We start from the raw sequence: 19,042 nt of genomic DNA on the forward strand, positions 1-19,042 counted from the left end.
TTGCTTTTGTCTGGATTCCCATATCATAGCCCAATGACTAATGACTAATGACTAATCACTAATGGTTCGCCATGAAACAATGCCCATTCAGAATATATATCTAGTAATACTTTAATACTTAGGAATTCTTAAAAAATATTCTAAAGGCATCTATTGACCTAGTTAACATATAATTAGATATTTTGAAATGCAACGATTTTTTGTTTGTATTCTGTCAGATAAAAATCTTCATTTAAAATGAATGCTCAAGAATTTTAATATAATTATGATTAAATAATGGAAAATTTGGGTTTTTAAAGGTTTCCAACTCTATGGCCATATTTAATTAGCTGCTTTTTTTTATAACTTGTAGAAATATTGAAAGCTTTTAGTTTTCTTCTAATATTTTTTAATTTATATAAAATTTATATTATATAAAATTCTTGTAATTTTCCATGAATATTTTTAGTTTAAATTATTGAATTTAAGCATTTTAAATGGGCCAACTTTTATGGGGATTCCAGACTCTGAAATGGGTTCGCATTTATTTCTAAATCTTTTCTGTGTGTTCTTCGAAGTTAAGTTCTTGAAAAGTTTGCCAATATGGAATATGATATTTAACTGTCATAAGAATAGTTCAAAACTAGCTCCAGGATAATGATTTATATCTTGGGATCAGTTCGAAGCCAGCTCTTAATTTTTGAAAGGCGGTTAACCTCCTAACTTTCTGAGCGCCTCTGACTTTTCGATCGAACTTAACACTAATCTAATTTGTGTTTATAGAATGGAATTGAAATAAATTGGACTCACATTCTGCAGGGCCTTGTTCTTCTCCTCCAGCTTGCCAGTGACAAGGGTGAGCGCTTCCTGGGTCTGATCCAATTCGTTTTCAACGGTCTGGATCTTCTTTTGCAGCTGGCGAGCCTCCTCCTCGGCCTACAGTCAAAAAAAAAGAAAACAAAACAAAGCAGAAATCGGGCATGATTATTATTCAGTTATAAACAGGCTAATGCATGGCTATCAAAATGCATTTGTTAACAATTTAACAGGCGTTAGTAATTATTCTTCTTATTGCTTTGTTGTTATTACAAATAGTTATTTAGTCCGCCTCCTTTCACACGTCTTTAGTTTAGTGCGTGGAGCGTGTTTTTATACCCTTGCAGAGGGTATTATAATTTTGTCGTGAAATGTGTAACGCATAGAAGGAGACATCTCCGATCCCATAAAGTATATATATTCACGATCAGTATCCGTCTGTCCGTCTGTCTGTTTCTATGCGAACTAGTCTTCCAGTTTTAAAGCTATCTTCATGAAACTTTGCAGAAGTCCCTCTTTCTATAGCACGCAGTACATATGTCGAAACCAGCTGGATCGGACCACTATATCATATAGCTGCCATAGGAACGATCTGTCGCAAAGTAGGTTCTTGTATGAAAAACTTTTTTGTTTATCAAGATATCTTGACCAAACTCGGCATTTATTAGTTTTACTATGCTTCTCATATATATGCAAACTTCTATTAAAATCGGACCACTATTTCATATAGCTGCCATAGGAACGATCGATCGCAAAGTAGGTTCTTGTATGAAAAACTTTTTTGTTTATCAAGATATCTTGACCAAACTCGGCATTTATTAGTTTTACTATGCTTCTCATATATATGCAAACTTCTATTAAGATCGGACCACTATTTCATATAGCTGCCATAGGAACGATCGGTCGAAAAGTAGGTTCTTGTATGAAAAACTTTTTTGTTTATCAAGATATCTTGACCAAACTCGGCATTTATTTGTTTTACTATGCTCCTCATATATATGCAAAATCCTAACAAAATCGGACCACTATTTCATATAGCTGCCATAGGAACGATCGGTCGAAAGTTAAGTTGTATGAAAAACTTTTTTGTTTGTCAACATATCTTAACCATCCTCGGCATTAACTATTTTCCCTGTGCTTCTTAGCACTTTGAGCATTATAAAGATGTTTGGGTCTGCAAGGGTATTATATCTTCGGCTTGCCGAAGCCCTTCTTTCTCGTTGTGTTTGCCTTGGCGCTGTGCCACATGTTGCATGGTTGGGTGCTTACCTTCTCGGCGCGGGTGTTGGCATCGCGTGCCTCCTGTTCGCAGACGAGAGCACGTTCCAATGCTCCATCCTTGTCGACTTTCATCGCTTGCATCTTCTTCTTGATGGCATCCATGGTGGCTGGCTTTGTGTTTTACTGCTACACACTCGAAAGACACTGAAATGGAAAATCCGAATGGAAATGGAAATGGAAATGAAAATGAAAACAATTGTAATCCATATCAATCAAGTAATTAAAATTTATGCGATAATCCGCGCTAGATAAGTTTTCTTTGCGTTTTATCTAGCGAAAGAAAGTTAACATTTTTATTGTATTATATTTTCAGCTAAGATACACTTCAAAGATCTTCGATCAGAGTTTGACACAATTTTTGGTAGCTCTCCAATTAAAAATGCCCCCAGTTTCGCCAAGAAGATTGTGCGCTGCATAACTAAGTGCGGGCCATACTTCGTATAGCTCATCCGAAACAGTTCCCATTCTGGGCTTGTATCTCGTTTTGGGGACAAAACAAATTGTTGAAAAACGTGATGTACGTCCACGCGGACCATAGCGTTAAATGATTTACTGTGAGATGATTGACCAGAAAACCGAACAACAATAAGAACAAGACGCCAGCCAAATATTAAAATCAGACTTGTGCGCCGAAACAATAGGATATAAGCGGAGAATGGATCTGTTATTGGAAAGCGAGTCAAGACTTGAGCTGACAGCGTCGAGATCCGGAGAGTTACGAGATAAAGCTCTAAGAATTCGGGACTGATTAAATGAGCCTCTAGAAATTGTTCAAGTCAAATTGACTGAAGTAAATGTCGACTTTAATGTATTTGTCACGATTTCTTTACCAAAGTCACCTTAGAATTTCTATATACGAATTTGCTCTAAGACATTTTTTTCTCAATATTTTGCGTGCTGATCAACCCATTGAATTCATCCAAAAATATAAACAACAAAAACTCAGAAGGCTTTGAAGTTTTAAGAGAATAGAATAGAATAGAATAGAATAGAATATAATATAATAGAATGGAATGGAATGGAATGGAATGGAATGGAATGGAATGGAATGGAATGGAATGGAATGGAATGGAATGGAATAGAATAGAATGGCAAAGAATCTTATTATAGGCTGTTCCGCAAATATATCCAAAAGATTAAGAGATATATATTTTTTTGATCAGAAAAACTTGCAGAACCTGGACATATTTTAAGTCGAGCAAGTCCTTCTCAGAGTCTGTATCTATGTATCTAAGATAATTTTCTTTTAATCCATGAAGTCTGGACATGGTTGGAAATTCAATAGATAGGAATTACAATTTACTTTTTACAATAATCGGAACCTTAAAACAAATATAATTCGCCGAAAACAGCCGGACTGAAACCCGAACCGAATCGAATCATATTTTTCTCAAAAAATGTTTTGGTTAAAAATTCAAAAATTTTTGGACTCTTTGTGACTCAATTCCAAAGCATAAATAACATTGGAGTTTTCTTACCATATTCGGTAGATGCCAATTTTGGCTAGAGATTAGATTAATGAATTCTACATGAATCTTCGCCTAGCAATATTTTCTGTGAATTTCAAATGAGTTCTTATACTGTTTTAAAGGGTACTATTATTTTGTCATGAAATGTGTAACACATAGGCGATATCTCCGACCCCGTACAGTATATATATATATATATCTAGATCAGCATCAACACATGAGTTGATATAGTCATGTTCATCCGTCCGTCTGTCCGTCTGTCCTTCTGTACGTCCGTCTGTTTCTATGGGAACTAGTCTCTCAGTTTGAAAGTAATCGTCTTGGAACCTTGCATGGATCCCACTCTTTGCGGCAGACAGTACACATGTCAGAATCGAAAGAATCGAACCGCTATATCATAAAGCTTCCATAAAGTAAAATTAGGCAAACTTTTTTCCTTAGCCAAACGAATCTTTATAATATGAAAAGGTCGCCAAATCTAGCATTGAAAACTTTTTTGTTTCTCCAAGATATGTTGACTAAACTCGGCATATATTTTCCCTATGCTACATATACGCGAAAATCTCATGAACATCGGACCACTATATCATATAGCTGCCATAGGAAAGATCGGTCGAAAATTAAGTAGTATGAAAAACTTTTTTGTTTATCAAGATATCTTGACCAAACTCGGCATTTATTAGTTTTACCATGCTCCTCATATATATGCAAAATCCTAACAATATCGGACCACTATATCATATAGCTGCCATAGGAACGATCGATCGCAAAGTAGGTTCTTGTATGAAAAACTTTTTAGTTTGTCAAGATATCTTGACCAAACTCGGCATTTATTAGTTTTACTATGCTCCTCATATATATGCAAAATCCTAACAACATCGGTCTACTATATCATATAGCTGCCATAGGAAAGATCGGTCGAAATGTAGGTTTTGGTATAGAAAACTTTTTTGCTTATTAAGATACCTTTTCCAAGCTCCTCCCTGTATATATGTTAAATGGTGGCACAGGAAAAATCGGTCGAAAAGTAAATTCTTATATGGCTAAATATTCTTTTCTCTTCTTTTATGAGCTATTCACTATTCTCACATATCTGCAAAAGGCGAATGTCTACAAGGGTATTAAAACTTCGACGTGTCGAAGATATGCCGACTTTCGAGTTTTTCCTTTAAATTTTGGAAATATTTGATAAGCCTTTAAATCGAAACATGAATTGAAACAGCAGCAGCAAAAGAAAATAGACAAAATACAAAAACAATTTACAACAAAATATTCTAGTCCATTTGAGAACAGAGTATCTACTAGTCGAACACAACCTTTTTTGATTAATTAAGAGAAAATAATGAGAAAATAAATAAAAAAGAAGATTTTCATATCAAACTTAAGACATTTCCTTTGAAATTCATTTTGAGCTCTTAACCGAACTTTGAAAATTCGCGACATGGATTAAGAACAAGAGCAAAGAGAGCCTCTCTCTTCTGTAAGCTCTTGGCTCTCTCTCTCTCTCTCTCTCTCTCTCAATTCTCTTGCTGTGCTCTGACTGCGAATAGGTGTCAAGTTGATAAGGCGGGGAATACAATTTTTGTCACCTGGCTGACTCACATTCAAGAGATCTCTGAAGTGGCCCTGCGAATTATTCCCGACCAACATATAAATATGTCATAAATCGGAATGCCAAACAAATTGAGTCAGCTTCTTATAGTATATAGTAATATTTCGTACATCTGAGTTTATTTTTAGCTTAACATTTGCTTACATTCCAGCTACTCGGAGGGATTGGGAGGGGATTTGCTGGCTGCGAAGGCAGGTTCCAGGCTTTTGGGCGTGCAAACAACAACAACAAAAATTGAATTCTAAATAAAAAACTGCAATCGAGGCAGAATTGTATATATATGTCGTATATACATATATATCGAACGAGGTGACACAATGAATTATATTTGCTTATTCGGCAGAAAATCAGTTGACACAAAGAATGACAATGACATACATATACAAATTAGCCTAAAGACCAAGTAGAAACTCCAAATTATTGTTCTTCACAAAAGGTCTCTGAGATAAGTTAAAAGAAGTTAAACGATCATAGAATTAATTGGAGTTTGTAAATGATTTCGAAAACATTTCAAAAATTCTGTTGCCAGCTAAAACTTATTCACATCGGATCGAAACTAGTTTAAGTTAATACAAATATACCGAATTTCTTTGTATCCAAAAACTATGTTTTTTTTTTTTAATATTTGATACTATATAGACACACCTGGCAACTAAACGGCTGTGCTCTAATAACTAGAAATTCAGCCAAAATTTTCCAACTTATCCATGAAAAAAACGGAAACTGTGCTAGTTATACATACAATATGCTCGCTCAGCTATTTTTAAAACATATATATACATATATACATGCCCGTATATATATGTATTGAATTTTGGTCTATTTTTCTGTATTTTTGAACAAGCCTGGCAACACTGAAAGCTTTTGCTCTCTCTGCAATGCTAAATATAGCCTGGCATCTGTTGAATATTTCCCAATAGCTGTCCGATATGGGATATTACTTAATATAATTTCACACTGAAAAGCTTTTCACGAAAATCTCAAGCATTTCGCCTACGCTTGCCTTTAGATAGATTTGAACGCTGGCAACGGTCTTTGTGTATCGAATTACATGGCAGCGAAAAATTCTGAAGACTTTAGAAAATTTTCAAATATTTTCAAACATTTTTCTATAGCATGTAGTTAGATTGTCCGTACTTTCTTCTAGATTCTCTTTCGCTATCTGCTTTTTTTCATAATATTTGTTTTTAGAAAGCGATTAAGTATCTGGAAATTATGCTTCATTTCATTGAATGATCCTGTCCTGCCCCAACAATTGAACGACATTGAAATGAACTGCGAGAAAATGTTGCGAGCGAAAAGTCGATTGACTATATATTTACTTATTTATATATCTCACGCAATGCGTTTAGTTGAAATTCTAGAAGGCAACTTGCGGTTTGGCTGCAAACAATGAATTTGGTCAAAGACATTGGCTTTAATATTCATAATAATGTTTGCGTTATAACTAGCTTGTTGCCAAAGTTAAGCTTAACCTCAATTTGGCTTTTCGAACCGAATCGTTCTAAATATTTTGAATAGTTTTGGAAATTTTTGCGGTTTTATTCTCTGAATACTGCACAGCACTTTGATTAGTTGATTTATTTGTTACTTGCATTTTGCATTTTTTTTTTTTTTTTGGTTGATTGAACGATTATGTAATATACTTTCGGGAATGTCCTTGTTAATTTCTCAAAAGAAAACTCTTGGCACTTGGTTTTTTTTTTTTTTAAATAGTAAATTAGCTGCAGCACAGCGAAAGATTTATTAAATAAAATTGACTTAGCAAATTGTGTGATTTTTTTTTTAAATTTGTTCCTTTTACTTACAAAACTTTTATTCGGAGTTATCCGCGACTTGAACGGATTGTGATGTTCAACTGAAAATATTTATTCAATATACTGACGTTCGATGCCCGCCGTTTTTCGATTTCAAGCTGTTTGCGCTTGTGTGCGTGCGTGTGTGCATGCGTGTGTGTGTGTGCGTGTGTGTGTGTGAGAGAGCACTCAAGTGTCTGACAGACACTTTTGGGCAAAGCAACGCGAAGCCGCCTCGCTCAGCTGCTCAGCAGCTCGCGTGCGATTTGCATGCTCAACACAAATCGCTGGCCGCTCAAATTTGTATTTTCAAACTGCATTTTGCCGCCGCCTCAGACGAGCGCACTCTCAATTTTCTGCACAGGCACGAGAGCCCGACACACACACACACACACGCACACAAATAAAGAAAAGAAAGAACCAAAAAGAGAGCAGCAATAAAATTCCTTCGCTCTCTTTTGCCTCTTTCACCTGTTACTTATGTGTTTGTGTGTGTGTGTGTGTGATTGCCTGCGCTTGTATTGGTTTTAGGCGCAAAGAATTCAATAAAGAATTTCAAAATTTCCCCGTATTTTTTTTTTTTTTTGAAAGCTTAATGTGCCAGTATTTTCTGTGTTTTTTTTTTTGATGTGTGCGTGTGTGTATCTTTATTTTATTTGATTTGACTTTCTTGTTTTGTTCCTTTCATATTTTGGCAGCTATTTTTAAATTTTAGTTATTGATATGCCAAAAAACAAAATCACATTCTTACATATAATTTTTGTTTTTTTTTGTTTTTTTTTTGCTACTGTGCATATTTTTTATAGATTTTCCAACATCGTGTCTACAAACGGAGAGCATATATTTTTTTAAGTCGCAACAAATTCAAGTATATTTTTAGTTAATACAATTAACGCAATTGCATAGAACAATTATGAAATGTCAGTCGTGAGTCACATCTGGCGCAGAACGTGAAAAGTATCAGATATGCAATTGCAGATTGCAGATAAAAAATCTTAAAGATACAAAATTTTACTGTTTAGCACGCACAGCTTATTAATTAAATATGATAGTACAATATGATAAGACAATACTTTTAAATGATATTTTTTATTTATATATTTTATCTGTTTAAATGGATTTCTTTATTTTATTATTTGAACGAGATTTTCTGAAAACTTGGCTTAGTTTAAATTAAAAGAATTCGGAAAAAAAAACTTGAAATAACCAAAGGAATACTTTTTTAATTCTAAAACTCTTCAATTCTCTATTATAATTGTTTTTTTTATCAAATAATAATAATGTAAAATCTCAACATGGAAGAGGAACAAGAAATGTAACTTTATTTTATATTTAATAAAAATGAATATTTGAGAAATTTAATACTTTACACAGATTGTCTATCAATTCTTTTGTTAAACACGTTTTTTAAGTTCATAAAATTGATCTTGCATTCGTTTTATCTCAAAAATTTACATAGTTTATGTACAATAGTATATTATATAATTTTCCCTCTACTGTCCTAAATGAAGCAAAAACAAAGCATACATTTTCAATATCTAGTTGGTCAGTTGCGTCTGGATTTTCTTTTGGAGAAAACTCTGCTTTAGCAATGCGGGACCATAGGAAATGTATATATTTAAATCCGAGCAACACCCACACAATGACGCAATCCATTTCATTGAAAAGTTTTGGCAAAAACTAAAACCAAATGCCATTATGTGTATTTTGTGAGCTGATGAAAGGCCGTGGAAAGGCCGTCAAAATGCCCGAGCAACTGGGCTAAATATGAACAAGTAAGAGGTTAAAGTCGGGAGCTACCGACTAGGGGATACCCTGAACCCTCTTTTTCCGACAGGCGACAGGTATGAAATGAAAGATACTTGAGCTATATATACTATTCTAGAAGCTACTTGTCACATTTGGTGACTCTAGCTCATATTATTTGCCGAAATTGCTCAAAAAACAGCATTTCGATATCGATTACTTGGAAACGGGGCAAGTTATCGAATATCGGAAACAAACTCGATCTGCGCGGGCACTAGGAGGACCCACAGCCAAAATTTCAAGTCCTTACGAACGACTCGGCTGTTGATGCTGATCAAGAATATATATGTATATACTTTATGCGGTCGGAGATGCTTCCTTCTGCCTGTTACATACATTTGCACAAACACATAATACCCTTTTTAACCATTTTCAATGGGTTCAGGGTATAAAAATCAAATCATGGCCATTTGCAACGAACATGAAGCACAACGGACTTTTCATAATTCCAATATGTTCTAGAAAAATATGTACATGAACAAGTTTGTCTTTCAGCTGCGACTCAAACAAGTGCAATATCTTGTTAACAAAATTGCAACCATATTTGGTGAAAATTGAACAAAAAATTATAGAGACAGCCACATGTTGCTGGGAAAACTCGAAGCTGCAGCAGGTAGGGTACAGCAGAAAATGAAAAATAATCTCAGGCCGTTTGTGCGGTCGCTGATACGGGGGCGGGGGTTGGCAGGCGGGTCAATCCAGCGGATCAGCCCAGTCTCAGTGGCGCTCCTCGTGACGACGTCCCGCTGTGCGCCGGCGCAATTGATGACTCAATTGTCGCCGAAGTTTGCTGTTGTTGTTGTTGTTGTTGTTGTAGCTCCTTGTGTAAACGACTTGAACTCGAACCCGAACTGGTTGAGCTTTGGTACTAAAAGGAAATCTTTGCGACGAGCCACTTGCCTTGCCTGGTCGCTACATAACGGCCAAGGTGAGCAGCACAGACACAGCGCCGTTTGTTCCATATCAAATGTCGTGGTGTGCATGTGAGAAACTTTTTGGCGCTCTTAGAACAACGTCACTGTCAATTATTTGTAAATTACACAGCTATACATATGTATATGCAGTAACAAGCGTACCAGACCTTGAACTTAACGCCAAATCGTATGTAAATAAACAGCTAAACCGAGTGACATTTATTGTTAGCCGGAAAACAATTGCGAATTAGAAATTATTCGCATCTAGCTGAACAATTTTGGCAATGCACACGACTCATTTGATTGGCATCAAGGGCGTAAGAATGTTTAAAATGCGCTATTTTAACATAAATGCAAGCAACATTTTCAAATGTTCAAAGACCGCCAAACTTATCGCGCTGAAACCGATATAATTTATCGATAGACTGTACACACACATATCTGACTCATATTGCCAGCCCTGGTCTGGCCTGGTCTTGTATTATCATTTCATAACAATAACAAAAAAATGTCACTTACACAAAAACTAAATTATTACGCCAAACGAAAGTCATTTAAATATGGTATACCCTTTCTAATAATGATGGTAGCCGGCTCATTTGGACTGCAACAGTTTTCTAATCTAAGGTAAGAAAGGTAATCTCATTTGGAACTTACATGCACTTGACGTTTTTGTTGCTTGCAGATATCAGTACTCCAAAATGCAACCTGTCTCGCCGGAAGAAATGAAGAAATACGGCGTGAGTATGAAGAAACGTCAAGAAGTAACGCTCGAAACGGAATATGATAAGGTTAAAGGCATCGACATTGACAATTGGTCAAACAAGCGAGGTCCACGGCCTTGGGAAGAGGAAGAGCTAGCGGCTTTATCTGCGGCCAAATAATTATTATGAAACATATGTGATGTAGGCTTTAGCGTTCATTTAATATTGTAAATAAATAAATATCTTCATATTAAAATGCATATGATTATTGGCAGAAAAGCCTTTTGTAGCCCTGAATAATCGGCGGAATATGTAGGTACATATGTCGGGGCTGCCAACCTGATCAAATCAGCTGCGACGCTTTGACAAATATTTTCAACCAAAAAATGGGAGAAGTTAAACCCGTAAAAATGGATAGCTGGACACCATCTGATGCAGCTACAATATTTGCTGATGGTAACACCCAAACTCACAGTCGCAGCAAAGTTTTTTATCTATAAATGTATCTTATAGGGGAACGTGTGCTATGTTTCCACGGGCCGCTTATCTACGAAGCCAAAGTACTCAAAACAAAACCCGAAAGTTCGCCGGTTGAATATTACATACACTATGCGGGCTGGAGCAAAAAGTAATCGTGCCTAATATGGAAATTGTTTTATTTATTTAAACTATATTTGTTTTTCGAAACTTAGCTGGGACGAGTGGGTACCAGAGAGTCGTGTGCTAAAGTACAATGAGGATAACGTTAAGCGCCAAAAAGAACTCGCCCGAGTGTATGGAGAACGCTCAAAGAAGGACAACAAGAAAGGTATGTACTGCACTTAAATGCTGTTTTAATTGAATGCTCACAATGGAGTGTGTTTCCCTACATGCCAGGCAGTGCAAAAGCCAAGAAAATGGAGCAAGTTGGCAATGAATCTCGGGCGTCGACGCCCTCCAAAGAGGGCAACACATCTTTGCCGGCAACTGGCACCAGCAGCAACACTGCCAGCACACCCACGGTGGCTGCACCACCCACGGCTAAGAACGAAACTAGCAATAGCAGCAACAACACCGCCACAAGCAGCAGCACAGCCACGACCACGACTAGTCGAAGTAATCGGAAATCCACACAATCTGCCACAGCAGCAGTACGGCCGAGCACGCCCAGTACTGCAGGCGGAGACAAAAAAGATGATACATCGGCGGCGGACAACACTGAAGATGAGGTAGCTACGCCGGCACCGCCTAAAGCCAAACGCATGAGCTCACAAAATAGCAACAGCGACCAGCGCTCATCCTTAACCGGTAATGGACAAGATGCAAGCACAATCGCAGCACAGCCACAGCAGCAGCCAACGACAGCGTCAACAACAGTTGCAACTGCTGCTGTTGTTGCCACAACAGATGCGCCATGTGTGGAGAGCGAGGAAACGTACACGGCAAAGCTAGAGGTGAAAATCAAAATACCAGATGAGCTTAAGCATTATCTTACCGACGACTGGTATGCGGTAGTGCGTGAACACAAGCTATTGGAACTGCCCGCCAAGGTGACAGTACAGCAGATAGCTGACCAGTATTTGGCGCACAAAAAGTCGGTGAAGTCGACCAGTGCTAGCAAAGAGGTGGCCATTAACGATGTGCTTGACGGCATCATCGAGTACTTCAATGTGATGCTCGGGTCGCAGCTACTGTACAAATTTGAGCGCACCCAATATGCAGACATAATGCAAAAGCATCCAGATACGCCCCTGTCCGAACTGTATGGCTCCTTTCATTTGTTGCGCCTGTTTGTGCGACTTGGTTCAATGCTGAGCTATTCGGCGCTTGATCAGCCGGCTATGCAAACGCTGTTAGCCCATTTGCATGACTTTCTCAAGTTTTTGGTGAAGAATAGCGCAATGTACTTCAATATGACAAACTTTATCAATGTTGATCCGGAATACGTGCGTAATGCGCAGTAGATGCATCAATAAAACCCGGCATATACATAACTCAACGCAGCTCTTATTTGAATTGCAAATGTTTGCTGCTTTTAGACTTTAATTTGAGAGTTGCTTTGCACAACTGGCTTGTAATATATAATAAAAATCATCCATAGGGAATTTGCATAAACAAATAAATCATCTTCTTGGCCTCTTGTAAAAACTAAATTATTCTAGTTTTGCTGCTCGTTTTCATCTGCACTCTCGCTACTGCTGCTGCTACTTGTGGGATAGAACTCCTTCAGATCCCTTGGCTTGTCGCGCTCCTTTTGCTCCGCCTCCAGATATTCATTTTGCACCTTCAAAATCTCATCGCTGCTTTTGCACGCCGCATACGCATTGAGCAGTTTCTCGTTGAGCTCCAAAAACGCATGACCCCAGGAGAATTTGCCCATAAACCAACGTGCCTCTTCAGTAAAGCCACATATATGGAGAGTTGCTGCTATTGCCTCGACACAGCTTAACTTGCAGGGTTTTCCATAGTTGATTGGATTTGCCGCCACCAGGAATGGCAACAGGCGGGGATGGGGACTGCGCATTCTATTAAACGGTGTCTCGTCCAGCTTGGCCCAGGAACAGTCTATGACAGCCACCCCAGAAGCATTGACGATTTCGCGATCCTGTGGACTAACACACAACTGACCGATCGGTGAGAGGACGAGTCCTGGAAACTTTTGACCCAAACGCAAATTGGAAATAAGTCCAAGACGTGCCAGCTTTCTGCCAGAACACTTTTTCGGGTCACAGTGATTTAGGTCCCACATGGCAACTGCAAAATCTGGAGGCTGACCCAGTCCCTCCAAGTTGTCACCAGACGAATCGGATTCGGAACTGTCACTATCGGTGGCATTACCTTTGGAAAGTTCGTTGGCCTGTTGGGCGAAACTGCGTTCGCAGTTGTGATTTGATTTAACGTTTCGATATGAGCTTGCACCCGCCCCGCGCTTGGATTTGCCTCTATGTCGCGCACTCATTTTACTTAGGTTTAATTTAAATAAATTAAATAAGTTATATGTATTTCTACACACAAGTTTGTTTTTGCTACCTTGATGGCAGCCGTTTGTTATCGATTTGGTTTACAGAGCACATGCTGCGTTTTGGCGCCTTGATAGTTTTTCAAAGTAGAGATTAATTTACTTTCAATATGTACGTCATCATGGGTGAGCAATGCCAGATTACCAGAATAAATTTAATACGTTTAAAATAGTAAAGTTATCATAAACTTCTCACTGAATATTTATATTCTTGGTTAAACAATAATTTGCTATCGATTGTTGGGAAACTATCGGTTGTGTGGCGGTGGTGAGAAGTGCGGATTTTCAATAAGGTCACTCTGACGCCATCTTTTTCTGTTTCACGGAAAAAATTACAAATTTGTCCGGTAAAAACAGTGTGCAATAAAAAAATCAATGTATGTTCAATACGTAAATAATTAAAAAAAAAACTAAAATATACTTGTGCAAATTTTGATCATACATTCCAAAGTACAATTTGCATAATGACGATATTGTAGAGCCTTGCGATAACGATTGTGTCTGCAAATAAACGTTTTGTGTGTGAAAAATAAACAGAATCTAGCGCCAATTTGTTAAATAGAAATATATCACCACATTTCAAGAATAAAAGCCATTGCATAGGTAATTAAAGCAGTTTGTGTTGAATGTGTGCAAGCAAGGCGCATTGTGCATTGCATTTCACATACACATTAGAAGCATATATATGTGGCATACATACTAGAGTTGAGAGCGTGACATCCGTGAGCAAAACACACGAAAACATATATAAATATAGAATTTTCAAAAAGAAACTATTGTAAAAAGTTTAACTTATGCAAAGTATATAATTTGTTATTTTTGTTAATTCGAAAAGTCGTAAAATGGAAAATGTTAAATGCGATTTTTTTAGTTGTAAGTTTCTTGCCCAACTGACATACACCCATCTCTAGCATTCGCACACATACATACACAAACATATCGGAGCTGCATTGCCGCGCCACGGGCAGTTAATGTTTGTTGAAAATCAATCGACGCCAGTAGAGCGCGTTTTAGTTGTGCAAGAACTAAACAATAATATTAATTCACTTGATTAAATATGGTTTTCTTGTGTTTTTTATATTCCATTTAACTACGCTGTGTTGCAATCGTGTCCTAAATTGAAATTTCCTGCTCCCAACGGAGTACAGTTGCGCCAGCCTCACGCTAGAAAAGCCAAACAACGACAACCGAAGACGACGACGACATCGCGACGGGGAGGCCGCGTTTCAAAAATACAGCATTTTATTTGAAAGAGAAACTAACAATATGGGTGAAGTGAAGTCCGTGAAAGTTGACAACTGGGGCGTCTTCTTTCTGCAGAAGCTCCAGAATTTCTTCAATAAAACGGACTATTGCGATTTAACGCTACAGTTTCGGGACAATTCACAACTGAAGGTCCATCGCCTGGTCTTAAGCGCTTGCACCGATTATTTCAATGTACTGGAGCAGACTTGCGAAATAATTGACGACGCACTCATAATGCCGGCAGAATTTCAAGCGGATGTTGTGGTGCCGATTGTCAATTTTATGTACACGGGCACACTAGAGTTTGAGCTTAAAATGTATGGCAAACTGTTGCGCACCGCCAAAGAGATGAACATGACCGTATTGCTGAAGCTGCTAGAGGCCCATCGTCGCACCATGGAGAATGTGAATCGCCAGCAAAGGGTGAGAGTTGTTAATCTAGATATCTTATTCATAACTAAACTGTTCTTCACTGTTGACAGCCACCCAGTCCGAAGGGTATACGACGTCGCCCTATGGTACCCAGCGGCAATGCCATGGCGGCACAGCAGCGTGTGTCCACACCACAAAATCGTATTGGTGCCATACCAGGCAACAGCAACACAGTGCGTACGAATGCGCAACAGACACGTGGCGTGAATACACCCACAATTCTGCGCACCGGCGGCATTAGCAATCGCGCACAGTATATGGAGTCAGCGTCGACGACCACGTTTGTCAAACAGGAGCCCACCTCGCCATTTGAGCAGCTCCGCAAGGGTTACAACAATAACAAGAGACCGGCACAGACCAGCCTGTTATCGCCACCGTCAAAGAAACCAAGTTTGGAGGAGGTCAAGGAGTTTGCAGAACAGCAGCGCATGCGCAAACAAATTGCCGCCGAATATGGTGACCATGGCGATCCCGAATATGACAACATGATGCTGTACGATGACGTGCACACCGGAGACGATGACGATGATGATATGCCGCCACAGCCATCGACATCGAAACAACAACAGCAAACCCAGCAACAGGTTCAACAATCCGGCACACAGACACAAATGGAACATGGCACAACAACCATCATACTCAAGCAAGATTCCCCGAGCCAAACACCCACGATTATTGTCAAGGATTCGTCCAACACAAAGCTGAATCATACTAAAATCATAGCCGAAGTGTTGCGTCAATATCCACACATTGTGAAGGGACACAAGAATATCAAATTGAAAATAATGCCCAACAGTCCGGTCGATAAAGCAGCGAACGCTGTCAAACGTGCCTCACCGGCACCAGCCGCAGCAGCAACAGGTTCTCCAACCAGCGCTACTTCGCCACACAAGAAGCTCCATGTTTCATTCAAGCCAGATAAACCCATGATAACCACACAGCAGCAAAAGTCCGCACAGAAAGTGACAACGGCTCAGCCGCCATCGGCCGAGGCAACACAGGCAGCAGCAGCGTCCTCTACGACGGCAACTGCGGCAGCGGCCGCGCAAAAGCGACGCATTGATAGCAAGACAATGCACGCGCTAATTGCACTCGGCGCTGAGAACACCACAGGTAAGCGCAGCCGATATCAGGTATCTTAATATAATTGACGCACACTCTTCAAAATGATGAAGAAAAAAATTATTCAAATAATTGTTCCATACGAAAGTCTCCGATGAGTGAGAGTCTTATGATCTAAAATAATGCTTAAGAAGTTGCACAACTAAATAACTAACAAAAAAAAACAGTTTAGTAACCTAAAGAATTATAGCCAGCTGTTCTATAACGAGTTCAGTATTATAATTTAAGCAGTATTATAATAGTCAAAGTTCTCGTAATTTTACTGCGAATCTGTCGCAACGTTTAAACCAGGTTCAAGACCTATAAATTATGATATCTACCCAAAAAAAAAGATTACATTAAATGGATATATTAATTGTTATCTTGGAACAGACGATCAGCATTAGCGCTATATTGACAAAAAAAAAAAAAAAAAATTTAGCATCATATTCCATATTCCATATTTTCACTAAATATCTTGTCTTTATTCTGTTCTTGTTTCGCAGGACCTTGGCTGTGTCTGCGTTGCGGCGTTAATGGTCGGCCAATTAGCATTCCATCATATCGTGGTTTCCGTCGCCATTTGATCAACACCCACAAGGAGACAATTGATCCGGCGCTATGCGAGCATTGTGGTTGGCGTTCCGGCAACAATCGGGAGCTGCATTTCCACATGTATACAGAGCATCAAATCAAATCGCTGCTCTACAACTTTGCGGAATGCGCCATGTGCAACCAAACGTACTTGACAAAGAGCGAGCTGGAGCAGCACATAAACGAGGCGCACACGGATGAGAACAAGCAGCAGTGCATTTATTGTAACAAGGTGTTTGCGCAGGAGCTGCAGCTGTACAGACATATGAAGAGCTATCACAAGGCACAGGCGCTTGAGGATGGCATCATTGATGAAACCGATGAGGAATATCTCGGTTCACAGGACGAAGACGAACAATTGGACGATGAGGACCAGGAAGAGGAGGAGGAGGAGGAGGCAGAAGAGGAGCCAATACAGGAGGAAAAGGTACGCATTTTATCCGACATCAGCTTGCCGGCGAACAGTGCCATGGTACAGCAACAGTCCCGAGATGAGCAAGAGGAGGCCGAAACAGAAGCAGATGCCGATGCGGAGCAGCTGCTGCAGTCGCAGACTCAGGAGCAGGAAGTCAAATTTGTCGGCGCCGATGGCAATGAGGTGGAGCTCACCGAGGAACAACGCAAGGAGATATTGTCACAGTTGAATCAGCAACAAGCTGGCGCACCCAGCGGCGGTGTTGTCATGGTGCTCAGTGAGCCCGATGTCGATGATAAGCAGGAAGGCGATGCCAAATCCTCAGCGGGTACCGAAGAGGAGGAATACGATGACAGTCAAATTTATAGCGAACTGGGCGCCACCGGTTCTGTAGAGAGCAGCAGCAAAAAGAGCGAAGCGGCTGATGAGAGCAAGGAGTCCATGGATAATCTTGAATGGGCCGAGAATTTAATATCAAAGCACGATCTGGAAACAGAGCAGAACAGCAAAGAAGTAAGTAACGCAATCGCAATACAATTAATACCGGTTATAATTCGAAAAATGTTGTATTACAGCCAAAGGCGGAAAAGCGTCGCGATGACATTAGCGAGAAGCTTAAAGAGCTGACGGGTGATTGGACCGAGGATGAGAACGAGGATGAGGATGATATGGATGACAAGCCCGCGACCACAGAACTAGCAGCAATTGTACAGTCAGAACCTGTAACTGAGAAACAAACAGCAGCAGACGCTGTAGCAGAAGCTACCGAAGAGCAACCTGAGCCGGAAGATGATATTGACTTGGCGCTAGAGAGCTTGCATAAGGACGGTGACGAAACAGAGGCCGCTACTAAAGATGCAGCAGCCGCCACCTCCAACACGGCCGAAATAATTCAAGCTGAGCCGGAAGCAGCTGTAAAAATGGATGTTGATGGTTTGCAAACGATGTCTATTAAAGATGAATTCGTTGTGGTTAAAAAAGAAGATGATCCTGAGGAGGAATTCATCAAGGAGGATGCGCCAACATCACTCGAAACTGAAACAGTCGAAAACATCAACAATGAGATCGCGGCAGAAAGCATTGCTGAAGCTGGGCCTGCCACTGGAATTGATGATGTCAATTTAGAAACGGAAAATATTCGCAAAGTATTGATCGATGAATTAATTGCTGAAGCGGATGCGCCTGATGCCGATACGGTGGCTAGCGAACAGCCAGAAGATGTAAAAGAGGTGCCGCCAACTCAGCTACCAGAGGTAGATGAATCAGAGGCGTTGCAACTTGACGCGACTAAAGCTGTTGTGGCTGCAGAGGAATCATCAGCAAATAATAACGAGGAAAAAGCAGAAGGCTCGCCGACGACGACGACAGCGGCATCCGATGCAACCGAGGAGAAACCAAGCACCAGCGATGCAGTTGACGTTGATGGAAAGCCACAGGCGCTAACAGGAACGCAGGAGAAATTAAAGAGTCTCATGAATGAATGGGTCGACGATGATGATGACAATGATGATGAGAATGGGGTTAGTGCTGAGGCGAAGGAGCAACTCTAATTACTAGATTTATTTATGTTTTAAGTTTGTTTTCGATTGCCAGTGCTACAGTATGACAGTTGAATGTTAAATCAGCATGGGAATTGTAGCTTATGCATGATTATATATATAAATATATGTATAACCAATGAATAGCTATGGCAAATCGATTTTCGGTTTCGATTGTAAATTAAAAACTGTTTCATTGACATTTAGTTTGGAACTTGCACCGGATTCACGCAACTTATATTAATACATATAAAAAATAAATATAGTATATTATACATATGTGACGCATATAGAAACCCAAGCTAAACTATCCCGATTTTCGTATGTCGTATTCTAGATCAG

The 19,042-nt window shown here is 39.3% G+C and overlaps 5 protein-coding genes across 11 annotated transcripts in view; 3 read left to right on the forward strand and 2 right to left on the reverse strand.

Moving 5' to 3' along the window:
• Tm1 (tropomyosin 1) overlaps positions 1-7,111 on the reverse strand; it is a 38,346-nt gene extending 31,235 nt beyond the window's left edge. For 2 of the 6 annotated variants that reach the window (XM_064695498.1, XM_064695506.1), the window contains exons 1-3: positions 6,966-7,110; positions 2,065-2,220; positions 790-915 (exon numbers count right to left, since the gene is read on the reverse strand). In XM_064695498.1, the coding sequence (XP_064551568.1) occupies positions 790-915; positions 2,065-2,178 (240 nt within the window). In that variant the 5' untranslated portion in view covers positions 2,179-2,220; positions 6,966-7,110. Of the gene's footprint in view, positions 1-789; positions 916-2,064; positions 2,221-6,965 lie in introns of all 6 variants that reach the window. The other 4 variants (XM_064695547.1, XM_064695538.1, XM_064695514.1 and 1 more) reach the window with 4 other exon arrangements.
• A 3,027-nt stretch (positions 7,112-10,138) lies between these two features.
• LOC135437653 (cytochrome c oxidase assembly protein COX16 homolog, mitochondrial) lies at positions 10,139-10,633 on the forward strand. The gene is made up of 2 exons (XM_064695676.1): positions 10,139-10,300; positions 10,359-10,633. The coding sequence occupies exons 1-2, from the start codon at positions 10,182-10,184 to the stop codon at positions 10,555-10,557; spliced, it is 318 nt and encodes a 105-aa protein (XP_064551746.1). The 5' UTR covers positions 10,139-10,181; the 3' UTR covers positions 10,558-10,633.
• A 42-nt stretch (positions 10,634-10,675) lies between these two features.
• Positions 10,676-12,345, forward strand: MRG15 (MORF-related gene 15). The gene is made up of 4 exons (XM_064695611.1): positions 10,676-10,833; positions 10,891-11,005; positions 11,070-11,185; positions 11,254-12,345. Exons 1-4 carry the CDS (start codon positions 10,764-10,766, stop codon positions 12,318-12,320), a joined length of 1,368 nt encoding a protein of 455 aa, XP_064551681.1. The 5' UTR covers positions 10,676-10,763; the 3' UTR covers positions 12,321-12,345.
• Positions 12,344-13,402, reverse strand: LOC135437635 (18S rRNA aminocarboxypropyltransferase). Its single transcript, XM_064695636.1, has 2 exons — positions 13,387-13,402; positions 12,344-13,319 (listed from the first exon to the last, which is right to left on the reverse strand). Exon 2 carries the CDS (start codon positions 13,313-13,315, stop codon positions 12,515-12,517), a length of 801 nt encoding a protein of 266 aa, XP_064551706.1. The 5' UTR covers positions 13,316-13,319; positions 13,387-13,402; the 3' UTR covers positions 12,344-12,514.
• A 229-nt stretch (positions 13,403-13,631) lies between these two features.
• On the forward strand, positions 13,632-19,001 carry Cp190 (centrosome-associated zinc finger protein CP190). 2 transcript variants are annotated; one of them, XM_064695367.1, is made up of 5 exons: positions 13,632-13,752; positions 14,524-15,043; positions 15,103-16,165; positions 16,660-17,675; positions 17,738-19,001. In XM_064695367.1, exons 2-5 carry the CDS (start codon positions 14,642-14,644, stop codon positions 18,710-18,712), a joined length of 3,456 nt encoding a protein of 1,151 aa, XP_064551437.1. In that variant the 5' UTR covers positions 13,632-13,752; positions 14,524-14,641; the 3' UTR covers positions 18,713-19,001. The 2 variants fall into 2 exon arrangements, with proteins under 2 accessions (XP_064551437.1, XP_064551445.1); XM_064695375.1 differs by lacking the exon at positions 13,632-13,752 and adding an exon at positions 13,811-13,978.
• The last annotated feature ends 41 nt before the right edge of the window (positions 19,002-19,042 follow it).

The sequence above is a fragment of the Drosophila montana genome, unplaced genomic scaffold, assembly GCF_035044405.1.
Source record: "Drosophila montana isolate Dmon_TW-CO22-7 unplaced genomic scaffold, ASM3504440v1 contig_1505_1, whole genome shotgun sequence".
NCBI lineage: Eukaryota > Metazoa > Arthropoda > Insecta > Diptera > Drosophilidae > Drosophila > Drosophila montana.

Excerpts from the sequence above, each read along its gene's own strand:
- LOC135437653 (XM_064695676.1), top strand. The coding sequence starts at position 10,182 with ATGTCACTTACACAAAAACTAAATTATTACGCCAAACGAAAGTCATTT. Across the intron at positions 10,301-10,358 it reads CAACAGTTTTCTAATCTAAG|ATATCAGTACTCCAAAATGC; the intron begins GTAAGAAAGGTA and ends TGTTGCTTGCAG.
- MRG15 (XM_064695611.1), top strand. The coding sequence starts at position 10,764 with ATGGGAGAAGTTAAACCCGTAAAAATGGATAGCTGGACACCATCTGAT. Across the intron at positions 11,006-11,069 it reads TATGCGGGCTGGAGCAAAAA|CTGGGACGAGTGGGTACCAG; the intron begins GTAATCGTGCCT and ends TTCGAAACTTAG. Across the intron at positions 11,186-11,253 it reads AAAGAAGGACAACAAGAAAG|GCAGTGCAAAAGCCAAGAAA; the intron begins GTATGTACTGCA and ends CCTACATGCCAG.
- LOC135437635 (XM_064695636.1), bottom strand. The coding sequence starts at position 13,315 with ATGAGTGCGCGACATAGAGGCAAATCCAAGCGCGGGGCGGGTGCAAGC.
- Cp190 (XM_064695367.1), top strand. The coding sequence starts at position 14,642 with ATGGGTGAAGTGAAGTCCGTGAAAGTTGACAACTGGGGCGTCTTCTTT. Across the intron at positions 15,044-15,102 it reads ATGTGAATCGCCAGCAAAGG|CCACCCAGTCCGAAGGGTAT; the intron begins GTGAGAGTTGTT and ends CACTGTTGACAG. Across the intron at positions 17,676-17,737 it reads CAGAGCAGAACAGCAAAGAA|CCAAAGGCGGAAAAGCGTCG; the intron begins GTAAGTAACGCA and ends GTTGTATTACAG.